Source organism: Myripristis murdjan, chromosome 20 (assembly GCF_902150065.1).
Source record: "Myripristis murdjan chromosome 20, fMyrMur1.1, whole genome shotgun sequence".
In the NCBI taxonomy this organism is placed as follows: Eukaryota; Metazoa; Chordata; class Actinopteri; order Holocentriformes; family Holocentridae; genus Myripristis; species Myripristis murdjan.
This window is the reverse complement of record NC_043999.1, coordinates 22,377,582-22,402,072: the sequence shown is the minus strand read 5'-3', so window position 1 is coordinate 22,402,072 and position 24,491 is coordinate 22,377,582. Positions and strand designations below refer to the sequence as shown.

At 40.8% G+C, this 24,491-nt stretch overlaps 1 protein-coding gene across 8 annotated transcripts; it reads left to right on the top strand.

The window, feature by feature from the left end:
• The first annotated feature begins 218 nt into the window (after nt 1-218).
• pfkpa (phosphofructokinase, platelet a) lies at nt 219-24,012 on the top strand. 8 transcript variants are annotated; one of them, XM_030078926.1, is made up of 23 exons: nt 219-312; nt 3,559-3,632; nt 4,506-4,583; nt 5,046-5,235; nt 7,474-7,639; nt 8,268-8,312; nt 8,474-8,582; nt 9,360-9,455; nt 10,363-10,455; nt 11,026-11,151; nt 12,115-12,179; nt 12,508-12,577; nt 13,717-13,863; nt 15,807-15,877; nt 16,071-16,158; nt 18,820-18,972; nt 19,585-19,749; nt 20,056-20,117; nt 20,482-20,593; nt 21,001-21,100; nt 21,577-21,582; nt 22,253-22,358; nt 23,119-23,275. In XM_030078926.1, the coding sequence occupies exons 1-23, from the start codon at nt 219-221 to the stop codon at nt 23,273-23,275; spliced, it is 2,373 nt and encodes a 790-aa protein (XP_029934786.1). The 8 variants fall into 8 exon arrangements, with proteins under 8 accessions (XP_029934786.1, XP_029934788.1, XP_029934787.1 ...); XM_030078928.1 differs by lacking the exon at nt 18,820-18,972 and adding an exon at nt 17,021-17,173; XM_030078927.1 differs by lacking the exons at nt 9,360-9,455; nt 18,820-18,972 and adding exons at nt 8,865-8,960; nt 17,021-17,173.
• The last annotated feature ends 479 nt before the right edge of the window (nt 24,013-24,491 follow it).

Below are 24,491 nucleotides of genomic sequence, written 5' to 3'. Positions count from 1 at the left end.
TAACGGCACTGCCCATCTTTCTTCCCATTGTCACTCTATGCTAATCGCTGAGTAGAAACGGAACGGAGAGAGCGAGAGGGAAGCAGGCACAGGCTGGAGCTCAGAGAGGGGGCGGACGGTTGTTGCCCTTCATCATTTTAGCACATTTTATACTGTCGCGGGCCCTGCTGTAATATTTTATCGAATTGGATAACAATATACAGGGACACGCCGCGAAAATGGCGCAGCCAGACAGCAAGAAGATTTTCTTTGAGAACCTGTCCGGAGCGGGGAAAGCCATCGCGGTGCTGACGAGCGGCGGGGATGCTCAAGGTAAGGAGTGACAGTTGACAGAAATGTACTCGGTGACATTGTATCAGTGCGGATAGGCCCGTAGAGGGCGAAAATACACGTCGTCATCTACCGGGGGGTTACTGGTGCAGAAGTTGCTCCGAGATATTCTTTGTCACAATGTCTCTAAACCAATTGCGCAGTTAGCAAGTGAATAATAACTAAATGGGAAAAAGGCCAAAGTACCTACCGTCCATCCAGGAATTCCGCCGGTTAGCATGCTAACTGCCTATTTAGCTAGCCGGCTAGCAACATCAACCACTGTCCCTGATTTGGTGGCATTTATTGGACACTTTGTTAAGGTTGGACCACGGTATGTTTTGCCTTAAGCTATAACATCCACAGTCAAAATGTGTAACCGGTAGCATTACAGGTGATGGGTCTAGCCTACGTGACCGTTCAGTGCATATATAATTACAGCATGATGTTACACTGAGGGAGCCGTTTTTCAGGCTAAAATCATGCGGCTGCATTGCAGGTGGTCCATTGTGTGTGTACATGCAGGCCTATTACAGTGGTGTGGTACACTTTCAAGCAATTTTCATTCATTCAGTCTTTTTCAGTGAAAGAGTCGGTATGCGTGTAATTGGGATGCATCCGTTAAACAGGAAGTTAATGTTAAATGAAAGCTTCACGTGTAGATAGAACTATTATTAACTTAACGTTCTCTATGTTTAATTCTCTGTGATAGAGATGAGATTATAGCTACTTCTACACCACGTAGTTGAGGTTAGCGGTCACATTATGGGGCACTGCTGCAAGCTTAGGGGATACCCAGTATCCTGTGTACGTGATGAGCTGCATACAATCATCCCTGCTGCCTCAGTCATGCTTGCGTCAGAGAGGAAACCCCAGTCATGTGCTCACTGGCCCTCTCCCTGTACCTCTCCCGGTACATTACTGACTTATGCATCCATAAGGATGGCCAGCAGTAGTTCACTATTTGCGTGTAGGTTAAGCGCTAATGATTTAAGTGAAGCAAATCTAATATCCTTGGTACAATGGCGCACCCTGTTGCTTTTGTTCCTCTTGGCATTACACTCAAAATCGGGCAGGAATGATGTGCATTTTTGCAGGCAGAAGCTGATATCTCTTGTATTGAAGCAGTGTTTCTACCAGGGCTCTATTCTTGTATCAGATGCCTGAGAAACAGCATTTGGACCACAGGACACCAAAACTTAGATCATTTATTTAATAATTATTTTTTCCTCTTCTTTGTTGTAGTAGTTGCCATAATAGAGGTAATAATAGTTAAGGCATTGTAATATATTTGGGCGTATTTGTATAGAATGTGGTCAAAATGTTATAGGCTCATTTCAGTTGAAAAGCTTTTCATAGACAAACAGTATAATAGTGAACAATGATACAGACATTATGTAATCAGACCTCTGCGAATTCATCATGACTTTGACTTGGCGATATCCGACTCCTGTTTAAACCCCAGCATGAGTTGAGTAGATTAGTCTGTTTTCTACTCTCGTCGTCAGTAGGGAGGACTATGGATTTGGCAGACAAACTTGTCGTTATATTGTCATTAGCTAAGTTTTGCTGCACTGAAGCCTCTGAGCAACTACTGTATTCAAACACAACACTGCACCATCAACTGGACATGTAACGCCTCTTCCTCAGTTTTAAACAAGATCCTGAGCATCACTGCAGTTTCCTGCATGTTTATCATCCGTCAAGTTATCTCTAACCCTCCTCAGGTCAGGCGAAATGAATCGATCTGTTGTGGGTGGCTTTGGAATGAAAATTCAGTGTTATCTTCTACCTGGTGCTGGGCCCCCACAGCTACCCATACCCCCCCTCACCCGCCCTCCACCCCCACCCCACAGACACACACACACACACACACACACACACACACACACACACAGACACACTTACACACAAACTTACACACAGTTAGAAAGAAGAATTTAGTTGGCCCCAGTACAAAGCCTAGTACAAACCATAGCCAATGAAGCCGTGGTATGTGTGACAGGAGCTGAACGTTAGTGTCAGAAAGCATTGTGTAGCCTTGGTTTAGTCCTTTTACTCACTCTGCATGAGGGGTGCTAGGCAAGTATGCGTCAGTCATGCATAATGAGGGCCAAGCTTACTTATTGCCTGCTATGACTGAGATTTATAAGCTCAGAATAGAAAATGTATAGATACAGGTCCTGGATAGTCTTCTTTATACTCTCTGACTCTCTCATTCTCTCTCTCTCTCTGTCTCTTTCTCAGTCTTTTCTCTTGTCCCCACTGTCTTCTCTGAATGTAAATAAAGGGGCCATTCACTTGAACATTGTTATGTAACCATAGAATGGGTTATGGGCTGTCAGATTAGACAGTGATGATAATGTGGCTGATCCCCTTTGGAGGGACTGTTAGTTTTGTGGCTGTGCATGTATAAAAGAACAGACTTGTACATTTTTTCTACTTCCCACGGCAGTGGAGTTTATCTAAGGAGTTTTTTTTACACTTCTCATTTTCTCCTCTCCTTTGTCAGTTTCTTTCCTACCATCCTAATGACCAACAAAACATCTAGCTTTGTGTTGCTTAGTAACAACACTTCAAAAGCTCGACTACCATTAGGGATGCATTAGACTTTGCCAAATGTGAAGACAGCAAGGAAACTAAATCCTTTGTCCTCTTGTTTATGTCTCCTCCAGTCGGCTCAGTTCCAGGCTGTCTGCCATGGGTAAAGCTATAGCTATTATTCCTACTGTCAAAGTTAGGCTAACCTGGCATTGACATTCAAGGCACACAGCAAGATCTCATTAGTTAGTGAGTTCACTTGAAGAGCCGTAGAGTAACTGATGGAGCCTGTGGGAGGAGCTGAGAAACATTTTGACCAAACATGGTCACTGTGAAAGAGAACAAAGTTGGCAAGAACCACAGATAGACACTGTAAACACAGATAGTGTCTGCGCGTGCATGCACTTTAAGCACCCAGACATGCACAGTCACACACTTAGAGAGAGGAATTTAAAGTGTTAGAGCACTAGTGCTTTGCAGCCGTAATAAAATCAATATTTAAATTGTAGTTAATTGTGGCACAACTATGGAAATGAAGACTTGACATTGATTTGCTGCAGTGGGATCTTGAGTGCTCTCTTCTTACACTATTACAACTACTAACCTTGTCCAACATGATGCTCTTTTTATTAAAATATGCAGTATTGCACTCTTATTATTTAACCATAGCTTATTTAACTATAAGTTTGACTCATTTCTCTCGATTAGGGATGAATGCTGCTGTGCGTGCTGTAGTTCGAATGGGAATATATGTGGGAGCAAAAGTTTACTTCATTCGTGAGGTAAGTGTTTCCACAAAGTGCCAAGACTCTTCTCATGCCACGTGGCTTACTGTACTCAGCAGTATTACTCAGGCCTTCCTGCCACAGTTTTAGTTTAATGAAATTCTAGGAAGAGATGATCTGCAGCACACATTATACGCCAGTTTTAAGAGTCGCCATGCATTGTATTCTGCCAGGTAAAGCATTAGGCCTACCTTTACAGTCTTTTCTGCTGCATTTCTTATTTGTGAAAGTTAGAAATAATAAAAAATACATATTGTTTTGTAGCAGTTGCATTGGAGAGCAAACAAGAATGAAATATATTTTAACTATTAATAGCTACAAGCTTTGTAATAAGTATATACATGATGTATACAGCAGGGATGTGTCTTAAATTGAACATTTCCTGAGGGGACTTGCATTTTGCTGCATATAGACTCACGAAACAGTATATGCCCTTTACTTTTACACAGCAGATGTTAGAAGAGCTTTGCTGAGGACTTTACTGTGCTTGCTCATTCTGTGATCCCAGCACATCTGTGTACGTGGTGGTCCTCATGCACTGTGTTGTTACATAACTGACTTGAGGCTTTAGCAGACGCCTCGCATGCAGCTCCCCTCCCACTCAGGTACCGCTCAGTGTGTGTGCTCATGCACTCTTCAGCAGCATAAGCTGATCAACAAAACTGAAATCTATATCACATCCATGAGTTACACAATGACTGTTTTGTACAATAGTACATTCATTCTCGACTGTGATGCAATTTTTCATTTCACTGTTCCATCATGCAAGTTGTGCATTAATTTCCTTTGCTTAGGAATGTTTTTGTGTTTTATTTTGTTTCGGAAAGCTCTGTAATTTAGCATGTAACAAGATTATTTTTTTCTTTTTAGGGGTACCAGGGTATGGTGGATGGTGGGGACAACATAAAAGAAGCCTCATGGGAAAGTGTTTCGAGCATGTTACAAGTGGTGAGTAATAGTAGGCATTAGCTGCTCTAATTCCATCGCTTTTCTTTTCAGGTGTGAAATGATTATTACTTTGGGAAAAATATGTCCACACAAATATTCTAACTTTCAAACTTTTTCCTTCGCAGTAAGTGAAACAGGAGTATGCAAAGCCATTAGGCAAAATCAGCCATTATGTTAAGGAGCAGAATGTGAAAGAAATTATTAAAGTGAAATAGAGTGATATAAGATTAGGTTGGCCTTGTGGTTAAAGACGCCAACCTCTAACAGCCCCATGTGTGCTTTAGCGAAACATTGAAATGTAAAGAAGACTAAGGCATAGAATTGAGTCCTCAAAACAGACTTAAATGTTTTACAAGTAGCTTAAATGAGGATACTGACTTCTCTTGCCTAATCTCTTAGATGTACAAAAATAAGGAATTTAACAGAGCTGTTTCCATTTGCTATTCATCTCATTGTCTGTAGGGTGGCACAGTCATTGGCAGTGCTCGTTGCAAAGAGTTTCGCACCCATGAGGGGCGGCTGAAGGCAGCTCACAACCTGGTGCAGCGCGGCATCACCAACCTATGTGTGATTGGTGGAGATGGCAGCTTGACAGGAGCCAACCTCTTCAGGGAGGAGTGGAGTGGACTGCTGGGGGAGCTGGTTGAGCAAGGTAAGGGCCTTAAGTTAGTCTCATTTCCTCTTTATTCTGATCCTGTTCTCTGATTTAGGGTAGGTTAATTTCATCATACTTTATGGCACAACACATTTTGTGACCACAACTCAGTAGTTACAGTAGCTGTAGCACTATCATGGACTGTACTGTTTCCTAAGTACAACTCCAAGACACTTACCAGAAACTTCAACACAGCCACTGCATAACTCTTGATGATCAGAGACAAGTTCTATCAGTTTTTCTACTGCTGCTTTCTCCATTTTCATTCTGGTTGCTGTTATCACAGTCTGACAGCCAACTACCTGAAACTCCTCCTCTTCCTTGTGATTGGTAAGCTCACAAAAAAGTGGCTGTTATCATTTGTGATCCTCTAAAAAGGTTAAACTAAATCAGTTTAAGAAAGTGCTCCATGCAGCCTAAAAAGAAATCAGATGCAGTGCTTTTGCGAAACCAGCTGCCTTCTGTCAAGTTTAGCGCTGCCTCCCATTAACATTGCAAGAATATAAAAAGGCATTTTGTTTTATAAAACATGGAAGAGTGTGAACATGGCCTTAGGTAAGTGAGAGGGTTGTGGATTCTTTTGAAACACTTGATACTACATACACATATTTGAAATGTTTAGATTTAAATGTCTCCACAGTGACCAGAGGGTAAGACTTTACACCTGAAAAGCTCCACTGGAGATAATCCACTCAGTTTGCAGGAATGGGATAAAATGAAACAGTAATTTGTAATACAAACATATAATCTGGTAGGATTAGTTTTATAAGTCAAAACCTCTGCTCAACAAATGTATTTACTCTGTATTAGCCACCACAGCAAGAAAATTACCACCAAAAAGTGAAATCAAAATAAACATTGAAATAGTGTCATATTAGGCCAAACAAAAAAACTTGGGTTCCAGTTCCTTGTAATTTAAAGGCATGAATAGGTAGGGAATTTATTTTATGTTATTTTTTATGTTATTTAGCATTTTAAGGATGGGTAGGGGGGATTTATTTCATTTTATTTTATTTATCCATGGGAAGGATGGGTAGGTAGGGATTTATTTTATTTTATTCTTTTTTTTATTTTCGGAAGTGATGCATGGGTCGCTTTTTAAATATAATTAATTCAATATTTGCATAAGTTACCACCTTTTTAACGGATGGAGCAGCGTTATTACTAGCAGAGGGAGGTGTCTCTGGCTCGCATCGCAGCGCTAGGTACCTGAAGTCGAATACACCCATCACCCCCATCGCCATAGAGCCAAGCTCCACGGTGGGGGCAGCAGGCAAACATGACGGATCCCCCGTCATGTTTGCCTGCTGCACTTGCAAATCTACAATGGCACTGTTTCACCTCTTTCACTACATCTGCAAAGGTTTACTCTTGTAGTCGGATTATTTTCACTGGTGGTTTGCGAGGACAAATCACACACCATGCGGAAGTCCATTCTTTCCAGCCAGTGCTGTCGGTGGTGCGTGATTCCATGAAGTTATTTTCCGAAGTTACGCGAGAACATCACAAATACGGCGAGTGCAACATAGATCAAAATAAAAGCCCTGCTTAACTTTTGACCAATGCCAACAAGATCACACTCGGTCGCATAGTGCCTTTATTTTATTTTTTTTATTTTATTTTTACACAGAGGCCAATAAAATAACCTGACTCGGGGGTTAAATGGGACACTCGGTCGGGAACCGGAACCCAGAATTTTTTTGTCTGGCCTTATTATTATTGTTATTATTATTGTTATCTAAAAACTAAAATGTATATTCCAATATTTTAATATATATTTGTAAGTAATGTATTTGTAAGTAACTAATGATTGTGTTATGATAAAAATAATTTGTAGCACTACAACCTCAACTTGAATCATAACGTCACCCAAACAGTGACAGATACAGGACAAATGTAGAAGTGTCGCTCAAAAGCAACACAGCTGCTCAAAAATGATAGAGGAAACACTGCGTCAACATCATGTTTCTCCCAGTGGAAAGAGCTGTTTTGGATTTTCTCTGACCTCAGCAGTTTCCAGTGCTTAAAGCTATGCTGCTTGTTTAGCCATGAACCTACTAGTAAATGTTATGGTCACAACATGCTGCTAGAAAGATATTTCAATTAAGAAGGTTTACCAAGCAAGGTCTGTCTTCAGAAGGAGATATTATCATGGAATTGACAAGGCAGAATTAAAGCTGAACCAGAAAAACGATAGAAGACACTGTGTCATCTCTGACCTCCTGATTGTCTCAGGTTTGATCGACGCTGATGCTGCTCAGAGGTATTCGGCCCTTCACATCGTCGGGATGGTTGGCTCCATTGATAACGACTTCTGCGGAACTGACATGACAATCGGCACTGATTCAGCCCTGCATAGAATTATTGAGGTGGTGGACGCAATCATGACGACTGCACAGAGGTGAGGAGGGTGGCAAAACAGCCATATTGTTGGATTTGGTGATGCAAGTGATAGTACCCCCTGAACTGCTGTGTAACAGTTAAATACTGAATGTGTTGAAATTAATGTTGGATGTCAAGAATTCTCAGCAATATTTCAGATGCTGCACATCACACATACAAAGATAACTAAACAACACAAAAACAAATATTTACACCCAGGGTGACTTGCACTACTTGAGGAGAGAGAGAGAGAGACCAGAGAGAGAGACCAGAGAGAGAGACCAGAGAGAGAGACAGAGAGAGAGACAGAGAATCTGTACAACAGACAGGCTCGGAAACTTTTTTGCTTAAGTCTTCATCTTGGAATCCTGACATGAAGGGTTCTTCTAATGCATTTTCCCTGTAAGAAATTGGAAGTTCTGATTTTACAACATTTCTTGAACACAGCATAAGTATAAAGTAATACTGTAATAATGTTGATGTAACTGAATCCACTCACTTGAAATTTCATACTGACCATATCATGTTGATGTCGATGCTATTTTTAGCTCGATTTAGCATTTTATTTCACTTGTCTCTTCTTGAGTAGTTCAGGGAGTGCTGCGTTAATAAAATTAATTGCTCTGTCGTGCTTTCTTCTCTTTCAGTCATCAGAGGACATTTGTGTTAGAGGTCATGGGCAGACACTGTGGGTAAGAACACATTTGATAAACTTCACTGATTCACAAACATGATTTAGATGTCACAAGCAGACACTGGTGCATTACCTGTGTTTATATACACAGTGTTCTGTGTGTGTGTGTGTGTGTGTGTGTGTGTGTGTGTATGTGTGTGTGTGTGTGTGTCTCCCCAGCTACCTTGCCTTGGTGAGTGCTCTGGCTTGTGGGGCAGACTGGGTGTTGATCCCTGAGATGCCCCCTGAGGACGGCTGGGAGGAGAAGATGTGTCAGAAATTGTCTGCGGTAACACGATCTTATTTGCTCCCCTACAATAAACACAATGAACTTTGTACTCTGCTGGTTTCCAAGCTGTATAATGTTTCCCAGTTGTCTTGTTCGATTGAAGAACCTTTTGCTGTGTTGTTTCTCTGCACAACTTTTCATCTGTTTAGAATGAATCCTGACAGAGAGAATAAAATGAACCCCAAGCATTTTTATCACAAGTGATATGTGTGAAGTCTCAGTAATCTGGTGTGCTACTCTGATACTTTTTGCTTTGGAAACATGCTGTCTTCTATGGTCTAGACCCGTTCCAGGGGCACAAGGCTGAACATAATCATAGTCGCTGAGGGAGCCATTGACAGGCATGGGAAGCCTATAACCTCTAGTTTTGTCAAGGATGTGAGTACCTGAGTGTGCACAATTGGGAAGCCAGAAGCACGGAGACCCAACTGTCTGGAATCAGTCCACTGAGCTACAACAGCTCATTAATTATCTCAATTTTCACCAGTATAATCAACAGGACATTTATGAAATCTTATCTGAAGCAAATCTTGCTCCAGATAAGGTGGTCATGCCATATGGTTTAGCTCATGATAAGGTGGTGATGATAAGTAACAAAGTAGCCGGGAAACTGCTGATTACCATGTGCAAACATGAGCTGTCAATGACATTTAGGCTAACGAATCCGCTGCCAGGCTGTCAACCATCATCCGGCTCCCGTGCTTCTGAAAGCCCATGTCAAAGCCGTCGTCTCAATTTTTCTGTCATGTTGTTTCTCCACAACCCCTTACCCCATAGAATCGAGCAGGGATGAAAAGGCTGAATATCATAATTGTAGCCGAGGGGGCGATTGATCATAACAACAAGCCCATTACCACTGACTATGTTAAGAATGTAAGTATAGTGCTTTTTCAAAATGTGGTGGGTTCCACCATCAAAAGTCCAGCTCCAACTGCCTCCTGTATGACCTCTACTACTGTACTGCTACCCTGGTGTGGCTTTGACTCTGTCGCTGTGCCTTCTGGAATGCTCTCTCAGACACACTCTCTAGTTTGGTAAGGCAGCTTTCACCTAAAGCCATAACACACTGATTAGATTTTGTCCATTTTGGTTAGATTCCCTGTGAAAATGAACTTGACACCCTAACTAAACTTGACACATAGACATTTATTAAAAAAAAAAAATCACGTGCCGTTTACTTGTCACTTCAGCTCTCACAATCTAACAACAGCAATGATTTGTTGAATCTATTTTGTGTAAAATGTTTCTGATGGTTTACCATGGTAAATATTTGTTCTTAATATATATCATGGCGTAGATATCTACTCTGCTCTTCCTTGGCTACCTAGGCAAATATTTAAAGCATTTTCTTTGTCTTGCGCCTTGATATCTCTATTTAATTTAGCTTTTACCAGCTGGGATCTAATGTGCTGTTAACGCTCAGTCCAAGCTGAAAGCAACCCCACTAACATGACCGAAAAATAAGAATGGTTTGCATGTGCTTTGTTGTTTCCCCCTCTGTTTAGCCTTTCTACCATGTTTGTGTTACCGTGTCTGTATAGATTGTGTTTGCAGTCTGTTGCACGTCATTTATTTGTCAATGTACTTACTTGTATTCAGATGTAACTCTACATTTATTAATATACCTAAAATGCATTAGATGGATTACAACTATAATTTCAGATTGAAGATCCATTCATTATTTCATAGACATTGGTGTCTCTCCTTACCATGTTTTACCAAACAATATTGCTTCTCATAGTTTAATATTTGCTAAGACATGAACATTTCATCCTCCCAGCTTGTCGTCAAATGCTTGGGTTTCGACACTCGTGTGACAATCCTCGGTCATGTTCAGAGAGGAGGGACCCCATCTGCTTTTGACCGCATCCTGGTTAGTATAATTCAGTCTGCAGTTATATACATAATTATTATAGAGCTAGTTTTGCCAGTAATTTAGTGCAGGAGTTTACACATATTTATTCATATTTAACCTAATGCTGGTCGATGTAATGGTCTCCTATTTCAACTACTTGACTGCATGTGGTGGCAATGCTCCAGTAGTCTAGAGCACTCCCTGTGTAATCCCATACATATAGGTCTGAGGAAAAATGGGCATTGGTTTAAGGTTAAGCACATTAACAGATTTATTCCTTAGCACATGCCACCATGAAGCAGTTCATCACAGACACTGAGAGGCAAATTGCTCCAGTTTTACCACAATCCACTAAAACTGAACCAGAGAGAAAAGCTTTTGGATTTGTAATTGTAAAACTAGAGTTTAGGGCTAGTAAGACAGAAGAATTTAGGGTCTAAAGTTTAATTTAAGGTTCAGTGAGAAAAACATCATAGGAATGTAAAGAAATGACATTGCCTGTGTGCAGGAGAAACATATGAGATGTTGGTAACAGTGATGATGAGGCAATGTAATCTGCATGTGTGTGTTTATTGTGTTGCTTGGCAGGCCAGTCGTATGGGTGTGGAGGCTGTCCTCGCCCTGCTGGAGACCACAGCAAACACACCAGCCTGTGTGGTCTCTCTGAGTGGCAACCAATCAGTACGTCTACCTCTGATGGAGTGTGTACAGATGGTAGGTACTCAGCTGGCCTGGAAACAGGCCAGGACTTCCACACTCATGCATGCTTGAGCACAAAAGGAGGAAAAACGAAGAGAAAGGGAAACCGCAAAGCACATGCAAACAGAAACACTTGGAAATGACTCTGCAAAACATGAAGGGGCAGATTTGAAGGAAATATGGAGGAGGGGCTTAACTAATGATGATAAATAATACAGTCCACTGTGCCTGGAGTGGCCCTTGTGTTCACAAGAGCAAATTGTATTGTGTGAGTTTCTGGTTAATGATTATCCCAAGCATTTGGCACGGTTTGTGATTACAGCCCGCAGTGTAGTGATGTAATATCAACCAGGTTTTATATAAATACACAAAGAAGCTCTATTGTAGTGCTAGCCTGTCATTTTTGTCTCTGTGCCATTCCTACTAATTGGATTTTGACAGAACTTGGTGGGAAGATGCATATCACCACTGTTACCTGATGTTTTCCAAATTACATAAATTGGCCTATGAGAGAACACTTGAGTTGCAGGTCAAAACAAGGTTGCATATTTGGCTCAGAGAAAGACTGCATCATTCGTCAGGGAATGACATGTTTACTGTTGTATTGTTCTCTTTGTAAGCCTGCTGTGTTTCATTAGTCCATACAGCAGGAGTTGTAACAGAGACAAATATGTACTTACACCGACCTTTACTAATTTTTATATCTAAAAAAAAATCTATCTATATCTATATATCTATATCTGTCTACACACACACACACACACACACACACACATATATATATATATACACACATACATACATATATTAATGAGAGAGAGATAGATAGATAGATAGATAGATAGATAGATTTATATTTAAATATAAATGAAGCAGTTCTAAACTTGAACCTTTTGGTGAATCCGGTAGAAATGCAGTGTGTGAAACAATGCTACCATTCAAATAGTGAAGTACTGGCTTTGTCCTCCTTGTTCATAGACTCAAGAGGTTCAGAAGGCCATGGACGAGAAGAAGTTTGAGGATGCAGTCAAGCTTCGGGGCAGGTATGTTTGGCAGCCTTTTGGGACCAGTACACCATTTCAGTTCTTTTATGATCAAGGCATGGCACCTGGTTTGATGTGGCTTATTGTGGACAGGCTTAGTAAGAAAAGGAAAGTGAATCAGTCATTTGGTTTTATTCATGAGGGAGTCAACAGTCAACATGAATTATAGATTGGGGATGAAAAACGATCATGTTTGGAATGCTCAAATTCCTTAGAGCCCTTAGATTTGAATTTGTGTAGTGTACATTTTTAACAGCTTTGGTCTTAAATTTACTGTTCATTTTGCCTTGGCTGTACATAATATGTTGCTGTTGAATTTTCCATGTAGGAGTTTTGAAAACAACCTGAAGACATATAAACTGCTGGCTCATCGTAAACCGGAATCCGAATTGCCAAGCGTAAGTCAACTCCTGACATGTTGGGGGACTCTTGTGGGACTTGTGAACTTGCAGTGACAGTGTTGTTTTGTGCTCATCTCCAACACTCAACCCAAACACACACACAGACTTGCACAGTTGTTTATTTCACACATAGCTATCGCCACTATATCTGGGGTGCAATATATTCTCCGCGCAGAATTGTATTAGCCTCTCCAGATTGCTCCCAAAATAGAAAACCCACTGGGATGTTTAATTTTTAATTTCACTGTTCTTGGTCCCTGGATCTGCCTACAAATAATGGCTTGGGTGACTCAGCTACTGCAGGCAATAGTAGACAGTGATAATGCACTCTGCCTCCACTATTTTCAGAGGTATCTTTGAAAAGGTGAGACTCTGTTATTGAGTACATTATTCCTGTAAATTGAGTTGTTTGGCCTATAAGCCAAATTGAGTGTTTCTGTGGGACAATAATGTATTTGTGTGCTAGGACTACCAGAGATTGCACCAGTCGTTTCCGGTTGTTGAATGGATAAATAAGTTGACTTTTAATTGTGATGGGTGGGCAGTAGTAAATACTTTGTGTGTTTCTGCTTTGTTACCTGAAATCACTGGAGTGTGTCACCTCAAGTTGATGTGAAACTGCCTATCATTGTAGTCTGAGGTCACTGTTTTTCTGTTTATATTGGGTTCATGTAGCCCAGAAGTGGTCTACCCTGCTGTGAATTCAGGTAACACCTGGCTCCCCACTGAGCGATGACCATTCAACCCTGCCAGGAGCTCTTTTCAACCTGCTGCTCTGTCTCTAGAGGAGGCAGCTCTGACTGAAGAGCAGTGAAGTGTAGAGCCAGCATGGCAGGCTCCATGCTGTGGAGCTAGCCTTAGGGTTTACTTTCACTACATCTGAGATAATAACCACTGTAGGCCCAGCACGTGGCCATGAGCAGACTAGAAAACCAACTATTGATCCTCTCTCTGCCAGTAAACCTGTTTTTCACAGCCACAGCTTGATCTAATGTCCTCTAAAACAGCTACAACAAATCCCTGTTTTATTTGGTGTGATTACTGGTTCTGTGAAGGCAATGATTGAGTTTCTGGAGCAAGACAAATTGCTTGTGAATCACAAGCTAAACCTGTTGCTGTGTATTTTATGTCTTCAGAGCAACTTCAATGTGGCAATACTGAATGTGGGTGCCCCTGCAGCGGGCATGAATGCTGCCGTCCGTTCAGCCGTCAGGGTGGGCATCTCTGAGGGACACAAGATGTTTGCTGTCAATGACGGGTTTGAAGGATTCTACAAAGGACAGGTGGGTACAGCATCAGCGATGTATTGGCAAAGTGTTGAAATTGGATGATGCATGGAGTACACAGCCTTCCGTCTTCACTACAGAGTCAAATAATCTCTTTATGACCCTTAAGACACAGTTCTTCCACAGAAGCTAGTGAAGATAAATAAATGGCATACTGAATGAAAATAGAACATTAAGAGATTACCCTAGCAGTTGAAAGTGTTTTTTTTTCTTGTGTGTGTGTGTGTGTACTGTTGCCACCTTTTAATCAGGAACCCAAACAGGAATTGGCTTACCGTGATGAGAGTCTGACAGTAGACCGTCACCTTTAGCTCTGTAAAGACGAGTCAGTAAAACTGAAGGGATTATCTGCCTGGATTAATGTAAACCCATTTCCCTCACTGACGCTCCCTCCTCTGCCCTGCTTGCTCAAAGCTGGCACAGTACCACAGTTAAACCAATAGAGGGCAGCAGAAAATGCTGACAAACCACATTTGGCAGACTACAGAAAATACAGCTTTGGAAGAGGATTGTTGATGTATGAATCAGTGGGATGATTATCACTTAATGATGGCAGAGATCTAGGTTTTGATGTAAAACGGTAAGGAGAAATTGTGTGTAAAAAGTTTTTGAAAACGTTGGTGAAAACCTAATCTGTTAGTATTTATCTGGACTGTAATCTGACACAAGCCCAATTTTCTTTTCCATGACTGGTGAAACTGGTTTCACATGTATGTCCTAGATCCTGTGCTGACCTTTTCCCCGTGAAAATCTTGAACTCATCTTTTTCCTGCCTAGTAATGCTATAACCACAGTGTATATACTGTAGAAATTGTAAAGGACTTAATTAAATACCTCACCATTTATTATTTTCAGTATATGCCAGTTGTCTCCTCTATCACTGGTAAGCAGAGCATCCTCTGTGTGCCAGCAGCTGTCAGTCCGCTGGCAGCTGAAGTCAGGCCACACCAGCTGATCATAAGACGATTATACCAGTCCTTGGACTTTCACACTGCAGACCTCTGTCTTCTTGTCACTGGTGCAGTTCCTCTATTATATTAGCGTGTATCCAGCACTCTTACCCTCCTGCTACCAGCTTCTCATCCCTCTGATTTAAGGGGAATGTGACAGTAATATCAGAACTGTTCGTCTATACAAAATATGGGCCAGTCATTACATACAGGCAGTATAAACTCAGTGGCCACTTTATTAGGTACAATGTAATCCAATCCAATTCAACTGTTCTGCTATACAGTTTACTTTTATGATGCCTATAGTGCTCAGGTTTTCTTTTTCGCCACAGTAATAGAGGTGTTAATTCAATTTTATGTTTGGCATTGAGCTCATAGTTAGTGGTGCTGTTGTACTGGATTGCATTTTATTGGGAGGTCTTTCTACTATTCTGTCCCCCTCATGTATTTAATCCGGGAGGACAAAAAAATAGAAACACCTCTCAATATGATGTAGGCCAGTACAAGACCTCTGCAAACTGCAACTTCAATAATGAATATAGAATTAATTTACACATTCTTCACAATGTCAACAAAAACTGAACATTATAAACTTGCAGAAATTAAAAGGTAGAATTTATGGCAGAGCTGTTGCATTGAACTGCTGAGTATGACATTTCAGTGCTAGAGTTTATTTTATGATCCATGCAATTCAAAGCATTTAAATGTCAGTCAAATTGCATAGAGCACATTAACCCCTATGTGCACACATAGGAGATTGTTCAGATAGTAGCTTTTCAGGACTCATTTAGTACTTGTAATAGTAATTAATTCTTTCAAGTGCTCTCCCTTTTCAAAGGTTTTACATTTACAAAATCCTGTATTAATTTCATTGTAATTTCGTTGGTGTTATGGAACAATTCAGCATGTATCAACAATGCTTGATTAAGATATGAATATGTGAGGTGAAAACTGCAGCACTGTTTACATATGCTGTTGTCTTCTCCTCAGATCAAGGAGATTAAATGGGCTGATGTTGGAGGATGGACAGGCCAGGGTGGATCTCTGCTGGGAACTAAACGGTAAAGTCCTGAACTCATTCCTCCAGAGGACCAGGGACTGTTAGTGACTTAGTAACTTCAATGTTATCACAGCTTTATTTGATTTGATTTGGTTAGTGTTTTTACATGCACTAAATCCACCCAATTCTTAAAATGAATAAATATGTGAATGGTAGGCACAAATAATATTTTTTTCTTTGTTTTCCTTCTTCAGAACACTTCCTGCAAAGCACATGGACAAAATTGCTGAGCAAATGCGAAAGCACAACATAAATGCACTATTAGTTATTGGGGGATTTGAGGTATGTTTAAAACTTTGTCCCTGTTAGTTAGGCTGATTTTGTTTATGAGGCTATGTTCTCATCTATGATTTTGTCCATTAACTTTTTAGCAATTAAGTTTTGAAAATTCTTGTGTGTAGCTCTTAGAATTAAAATCAGATTTGTTGCAGTATCGCTAATTAAAATATCAGATGTGCATATGTAGATAATTTTAAATGCTGTCATGCTGATTTTGTTTATCCTCTCCATCAGTCTTATCCCATTTTATGTTAGCATACTCCCACACGCTTCCATGCATATTTCCACACGTAATCATGCTTTTAGTCATTATTCTTGCCAAGACAAAAAAAAAAGAAAAAAAAAAAAAAGAATTGCACACGGATGATAATTTGGTTCACTGTTGAGTTTTAGTGCTTTGAATGTTGTCTTAGTATAGATAATCTTAACATCACACCTTAAGTTAAGACATTTAAGCTGTTGAAACTGTAGTTTTGTAGTAGTAGTAAGTAAACCAAAAACTGTATTCCAGTTATTTGGTTTTAATTATAAACAGAACATCGGCTTTATTCCAGCCATTTCACGCACTCCTGTTTAGATGCTCACCAGCTTCAGTTTTCCTTTCACATGTGCAAGTGAATAGTTTCATTTTATGTGTATGAATGAGTGCAAGTGTGTGCGTGCAAGACTGAGAGTGTATGTTCAGTGTATGTTGAGTGGTACCTGTCTGTTTCACGCTGCTGTCCGATGTGATAGACCTGGCTCTCCCCTTGGCACCCTCCACTTATGCCTTTCCCTCCCCTTTGGCAAGTTACACCTCTCCACCAAACCAACCTGCCAACCTATCAACTGTACAGCCACTAAAGCCCTTGGCTCTGCCCTGCAGGCCTACCTGTCACTGCTGGAATTGTTAACGGCGCGCGGGAAATATGACGAGTTCTGTGTGCCCATGGTCATGGTCCCAGCCACTGTCTCCAACAATGTGCCGGGCTCAGACCTCAGCATTGGCGCAGACACGGCTCTGAACGCCATCACTACTGTAAGTGATGGGGCTGGCAGCCACGAAAGTTGATCCCAGCATCACACATACAAACACACAAACACATGCACGCAAGCAGACAAGCACAAAAAAAATGCAAACATGCGCATTCTATGGTGGCCAGCCAGCCATTTGCGTTGCAAGAAGGGAGAAATCGCTCACTCAGTTGAACAATCACTCGGCATCATATTTACCAGCTTCAGCCTATCAGTGTTTAAGTTAAAAGAGATTACAAATCTGACACTGAAATTATGCATATAAATAACGTTATATTGGTTTCAGGACAAACCTAACCCTGGTTTAGAAGAAATTCCTATGAATATTAAATATTAGGGTGCCATTAACACATAACATTTCTTGTATTAGCCTGAAAATAACTTCATTGAAAACATGAGAAACTTAGGCAGCCAGATACATTTGTTCAGAAGTGTCTGGTCTGCATGGCATGACTGGTAAAAGGTAAAGCCGAGCTTCCACAGTAGTGTGCCTCCCTTCCCATCAGGTAAGTGATTGACAACATGGAGGCATGCTGTGGCATGCTGTGACATACCCATGTGCTGTGGCCGCCACGTTTGCTCCGTCTGCCCTGCTCCCTGATGGTATGTTTGTGTGTGTGTTCGCCCACTTCATTAACAAGATGAGTCGTCAGTAGTGTGCAGGTTTAACACCGCTTAGTTAGCTCTCACTAACAACCAGTATGCACCACAGACAATAGTGTAACATGTACTTATGGTGAGTATTCTGATGAAAAGTAGGTAGTAGAATTAAGTTCATGCAGTATACTTCCATAATAACATAGTGTTGTAACATTTCATACTATCACACAAATGTGGTGCCGTCAAACTTTCAAAATGTTTGTATGCAACAAATTTGCAGGTATGCTTATTTTGTTGCAAGAATCAAGATGCCTCAAATGAACATGGCCTGTTTCTTGGTATTTATACTTTCAGATGGCAATTGCATCCTTTATTTAAAAGAAACTACACAAGTAACAAGGGACTTTATATATAAATAAGTCAACATCTGACAAGCCTGAGTCTCAGCTTGGCCACCATCTTCGGTTTTGCATCGTCTTGCTGTATGTGCAGACTTGACTAGTGCTTGTCCTGTCTGTACAGTGGATATCCTTCCCCCAGCAAATATGGCCGTCGCTGTCTGCTCGTCACTGTTTGTCCTAGTGCAGTGTCACTGCATTGAGTTGCTGACACACGCAAACCCACAGCCCTCTGCCTGCCTACCAAGTCTCTCCCCTCTCTTCCCATCTAATTCCACTACTTTTTTATCTCCTCCCCTTCCTGTCTTTTTTCACTCCTGTCCTTATCATCACTGTTACCTTCTTTGTATACTTTACTTCCCTATACCCTATACCTCTTTGGCTCTTCTCTGCCACTCTTTCAGGTGGCCTTTTTTCCTTCCTTAACTCTGCCTACACCCACTCCTCACTTTCTTCTCCATTTCTGTGCTCAGCCTTCTTTTGTTCCAGTCTTTTCCTTCCTTCCTTCATTCTGCCAAAGGGAAGCCATAGCTGCTATCACACGGAAAGTGCCGGAATGGCAGGTTACGCTCTAGCAGACTGAGAGAGATTCATGTCTCTCAGCAGCTGGCCCAAGCGGCTCTAATGCATTTTGTGTATGCTGCCGCTTCAGGCGTTAGAGTGTCTGCTGCAGCTGTATGAGGCTCGGGCTACCTATGAGGAGTTTTGCATCCCGATGTGTATGCTGCCTGCCACCATAAGTAACAATGTGCCGGGCACTGATCTTAGTATTGGGGCAGACACGGCCCTCAATGCCATCGTGGAGGTAAGGCAGTCCAACCACCCGCCGGCTTAGCTTTGACAGCTTTGTTGAGATGCTATTGAATGAAGAAATTGACACACAGTCTCATGTATCAATAATGTTTTGTGCTACACTGTAGTCAGTTCTGCCTCTATCATGTAATTTTAGGTTGAAATGATAGTTTTGTTCTTGAAGCATAATTTCAGTAAATTGTTTTACATTTAAACTGTGAATGATGTCTAAAGTTTACCATCTGATCTGCTCTCCTATCCTTACACAGGACTCTAATCTATCTGGTGAAAACAACATTTTGCCTGAATATGCCTGAGTTTAAATGTAGCAGGCTGACTCTGTTGTCCAGTATTGAGCATGTCCAGGAATGAGCATGCTGGCTTTGAAACTTGATGCACAAGTGTTGATCCTGTTGTTTCTCTGTGGTGGAATGTATTTACTTTAACAATCTGTGATTTATAAGAAGTCGCCACACTTCTAACAAAAACATTGCTTGAATTCTTAACACTTTGTAGCTCTTAGAGAGTGTAGCTCTTAGACATAGACAGCATTTTATAATTCTCACCTTGGATTAATCAGTTAATGGAAATTGACATTTGGAGCATGTGTGCATGTATGTGTCAGACCTGCGACCGCATCAAACAGTCAGCCAGTGGGACCAAGAGGCGTGTGTTCATCATTGAGACCATGGGCGGCTACTGTGGCTACCTGGCCAGTGTAGGAGGCCTGGCTGCTGGGGCTGATGCTGCTTACATCTATGAAGAGCCATTTGACATCAGAGACCTGCAGGTGACACACTCTTTTTCATATGTACATGTCAACTACTTACTTTCCCTCAGAGTATTAAATGACAGTCCCCAGCATGTCACGTCATCTTTCACTTTGTCCACCAGAGGGCGTTTGGCCTCAATTTTGAGACCACTTCAATCCAGAGGATAGATAGATAAAATATTCATTGTCCTGCAAAAAGAAGAAATTCTTGTCTGCGCTCTCATATAACAACAAGACAACAATACCACACATCACACATTCTGCAACATGGCCTTCACCATGCCATCTGCTGCATTTCTCATTTTGGACTATTAATTCCCACAGGCCAATGTTGAACATTTGACAGAGAAAATGAAGACCAGCATACAGAGAGGACTTGTCCTCAGGTAAGTCAGCCACCACGTGTTCTTTATTGATAGTGATAGGCTAAAATGAGGGGGTAGGACAAGCTGCCCTGCAGATTTTTGAAGGTGTGATGGGCCTGTAAATCCAGTATTTCTAGTTTACAATTTATCCATTGAGTCTTAAAAGGTTTGACCCGTTTGTATAGAAAACAGATTCACTGTTGATGTCATGAGTTTAAAGTCTGAGGTTTTGCAGTCCTGCTCATTCTAGTGTAAGTGTAACATGAGCCCAATTTGGGGTCATCCTGATAAAACACAAGAGACACATCTGCAGGAGCACTTTAGGAATAATCAGTTGAATCTGCACTCAAAAGCCTAACTGTTGTGTTTCACTGCATATTTGTAGGAATGAGAACTGTAATGAGAACTACACAACAGACTTCATCTACCAGCTGTACTCTGAAGAGGGAAAGGGAGTGTTTGACTGCAGGAAGAATGTATTGGGACACATGCAGCAGGTAGCTATTGCCTCACTGGTTACCATTTACCACTGGATGGAACTGATGCTACTGGAAATCCTGCTGTAGCAGTATCAGTTGTAACGCTTCCTTTAACCATATATACTGTTTTCCATATTAATGTTTTTAGTTAATTGCTTGATTATACAAAACACAACAAATGGATTTGCTGTAATGTAATGTAGCTTAGGAGATTAGACTACAAGAAGCTTTAAAGTACAAGGGATATAGCAGTAGCAAATAGTAGGATACAGCAGAGAAAAATCACATGATTAAGAAAAATTATTAAGAAAAAAAATGAGAAATTTTAAATATGTATGTTGCGTGTGCAAAGTAGCAGCTGTAAGCATCGTTTTCACATGGGATTGTGTTGGCGACAGAGTGATATGTCTTGGTTGTTTTCAAAGGGAGGAGCACCGTCTCCATTTGACCGTAACTTTGGGACCAAAATCTCAGCCAAGGCAATGCAGTGGGTCTCCAAGAAGCTGGTGGAGACGTTCAGACAAGGTATAGTACTGTAAAAGTACCAGATTTGAGCTTTTTAGAATTGGTGAAATGAGCTGTGGTTGTAGATCCTTCAGCTCCACTCAGAAGTGTGGGTGTTTTGAAACAGACTTACCCAGATCTGTCATGGAGTCACTCAGTTTGGCTTGTTACTTTTTTATTTTTATCTTGTTTCTCCTCTGAAATGAACATTAATATCAGTTACATTCTGCTGTAAACATACAGTGTAACAAAGCAACTAAACATTTACTGTACGTAATGTACTTAAGCTTCATTTTAATATCCTATATTTCATTCTTGACAGATTTGAATGAACAACTGATACATTTAACAATTTCAAGCATTGTTTGGTCATTCTGAAGAGTAGCAGTCATATTTAATGAAACCACACTACACTCAATCTGTCTAAAGGATAAGGTTAAAGTTGAAATTCCTCTTTTTCTTGTATGTCTATTTGCTGTACACATGGATGTCATAAGATGAAGGTAATGTTTTTGTTTTTATTTTTTTCTGCTGGCTCCATGACCATCTACATCTTTTTATTTAACTCTCTTTTTCTGTCATTTCCATTGTTCTGACATTTCTTATAGATGCACACAGCCTATTCAGGCACTTGTGGGGTAAAGCAAAATGGCTTCTAAGCCTGTTAGTCTTAAAAAACCATCAGTTTCTACCATTTCCAGTTCACCACTTGTCTAAATTGATTGGATGGGATTCTACAAGCATAATGTAAATGAGTGTTTTTCTTGGTTTGTCCCACATGTTTCTGTGTATCTATGGTTTCTTCTTGTTGCTTCAATTACTTTTTAGTATCATAACAGTTTCTATGTCTTTATATCTCTCCAGAAATCTTTGCAGCTAATTTTAGTTTAGTTTTAGTGTAGTTATTTAAATTATTATTTTAAAACATTATTGCATAACACATGCATCAACCTTTTCTATTGCTTAGATCTTAGATCTGTACAGGCTGATGTCTTTCACTGAATTTAGGATAACTAGCAGCTAGAAGATGAAAGACCTCATCATCACGCTATAAAAAACCTCACCACTCAACTTCTAGGCAAAGCTAATGCATGCTTGTCAGCAGTAAGAGAGGACGGTGGCTACAGTATGTTGCTGTGTTTCTACCTCTGACTGCTTTGGTGTTTCCCGCAGGCCGAGTGTTTGCTAACACTGAGGACTCCTGCTGTCTGCTTGGGATGCGCCGCAGGGCTCTGGTCTTCCAGCCTGTGGTACAACTCAAGGAGGACACCGACTTTGTGTGCGTACCACTTACCCTGAACTTAACCACACACTTCCACGGGTCTGTGACTGCTGACTCTGCCCAAACATGTATACACATTAGATTTGATTAGATGAATCTTTAATGATCCCTGTTAGGATATTGGATCATTATAGCAGTAGAAATTTGAGAATAAGCCAAGATAGCAATAGGGATTTAACCTTGCAGTCACATAAGCCATATTCATAATGTGGCCATTTATGCTCAAATCCAGATTAATGCTCATATAAGATTTTTTGGATTACCATTAATGTAATCCATAACCAATGCCAGTATGAACTCACAATTGACACATATGCAGAGCGATGATAATAAAACGTTTTTGTTTGAGACACATTTGGGTCGTAATATGTGCCTTTTAGTTTTGATTGAATTCAATCTGCATTTCTCCAACTGCCAACCAAGGCAATCTTTATTACTCATTGTCCACCATACTAACATTTCTCAACTGAGATGCTGTCTAAGGGAATGACATAAGACTGACTTTACTGCAAATATTGAGAAATTCTAGTGTTCAAATACAAGTATGGTTGCAGGCCTCAAGCTCCTATTTTATACCCATCTTATCTAATGTAGGATTTAAAAAAAAAAAAAAAAAAAGTGAATCCATGCATGCTTTTTGTTGTTGACACTGCAAGAAATTATCTGAGTTAAATGAGGGTAAAAAACAGGATTGTAGACAGCTACAGTGTGAACGTAGCCTCACCACCTTAGCTGCAATCTCGTTGTCTGATTGTAGCCACAGGATCCCCAAGGAGCAGTGGTGGTTGAAACTGCGTCCTCTGATGAAGATCCTGGCCAAGTACAAGACCAGCTACGATGTCTCTGACTCCGGACAGCTGGAGCACGTCGTCCGCAACCGGCCCAAGGAGTCGGATGCCTCTGCAGCCATGTGAAAATCCGTGTGAAGGCAATTACTGTGGCCTGCAAAGCCTGTCAGTATGTGAGGCATCAGTCCATGCATTGTAAGAGAGCACCAGTAACTGCTTGAGAAGCCTTCTTTTGGTCATGTACTGTGTTCATTTTCTCGTCTTTGTCAGTACCTTTGTATGATACAGTAAACACCACCCCTCCATGTTTTGTTTCCGATTTGACAAACTCATGTACAGTATAGCTACTAAGGACTGTAACCAAGCCTCTGTAGTCCAAATGTCAGACACACGCACGCTCACATATACAGTAGCTGCCCTGCACTTATGACAACCTCTCGTGTGTGTCTTTGTCGCCCTGGATGTTTGTTGTCACTGTCGTTTAACTTGCACTTTCTCTGTGTCCAAGCCCTGAAGGAGGCTCTATTCCCAGAGCCAAATGAAGACTGAGTAGACACTGTACTGTATCTTCTGTAGAACCAGTGTGTGTATCTGCCTCGAACCATGCAAGGTTCAGCATCATTATGTGCTGACTGACGGATGCAAGACAGTTGTACTGTTTCAAGTCAATAGCACTGCTTGCATTACACTGAAAGAGATATTTTACTTTTTAACATTTTGTTTTGCTTGAAAACATTGATATGATATTATGAACTGTAGGCACTGCTGTACTAAGTAGGCATCTATTGTATTACACCATTAATTTAAATGTGTAAGAGACTAATGTTTCCCACTAAATAAAAATCAAACATGAGAAATGTACAGTTCTGATAGTGTGTGTGTATTTTTCTCTCTTTTCCTTTTTTTTTTTTTTTTTTTTTTGCCTTATCTAAGAAAAGATGCAGCTTGATGGTTTATTGCCATCAAGTCAGATTTGGCAGGAAATCTGCTGGACTCCTTTACGACACAAAGCGCAAATGGGGCTAAAACTTTCAGAGTTTCTGGCAATAGCAGATGGTGGAAGGAGTGAGAGGCTGATGGAAAAATCACTTCCAACATGTTTATCCTCTTCAGTGGAGCCAGATATGCCAGACAGGGGGAGGGGAGACAGGAACCAAAGGGGTTTATGGGAAAAGGCACTAGCAAACACCTGGTGTGAAATACAGGTTACCAAATGTCTCATTTGCTTAAGGTAATTATCCCAAGGAACTGCAATTAATCTGACTATGATGTACTGATATTTTTATAATGCTATGTATAGCATAGTAAAGTACTACATTCAGGCCAGACTGCATACAGGCTG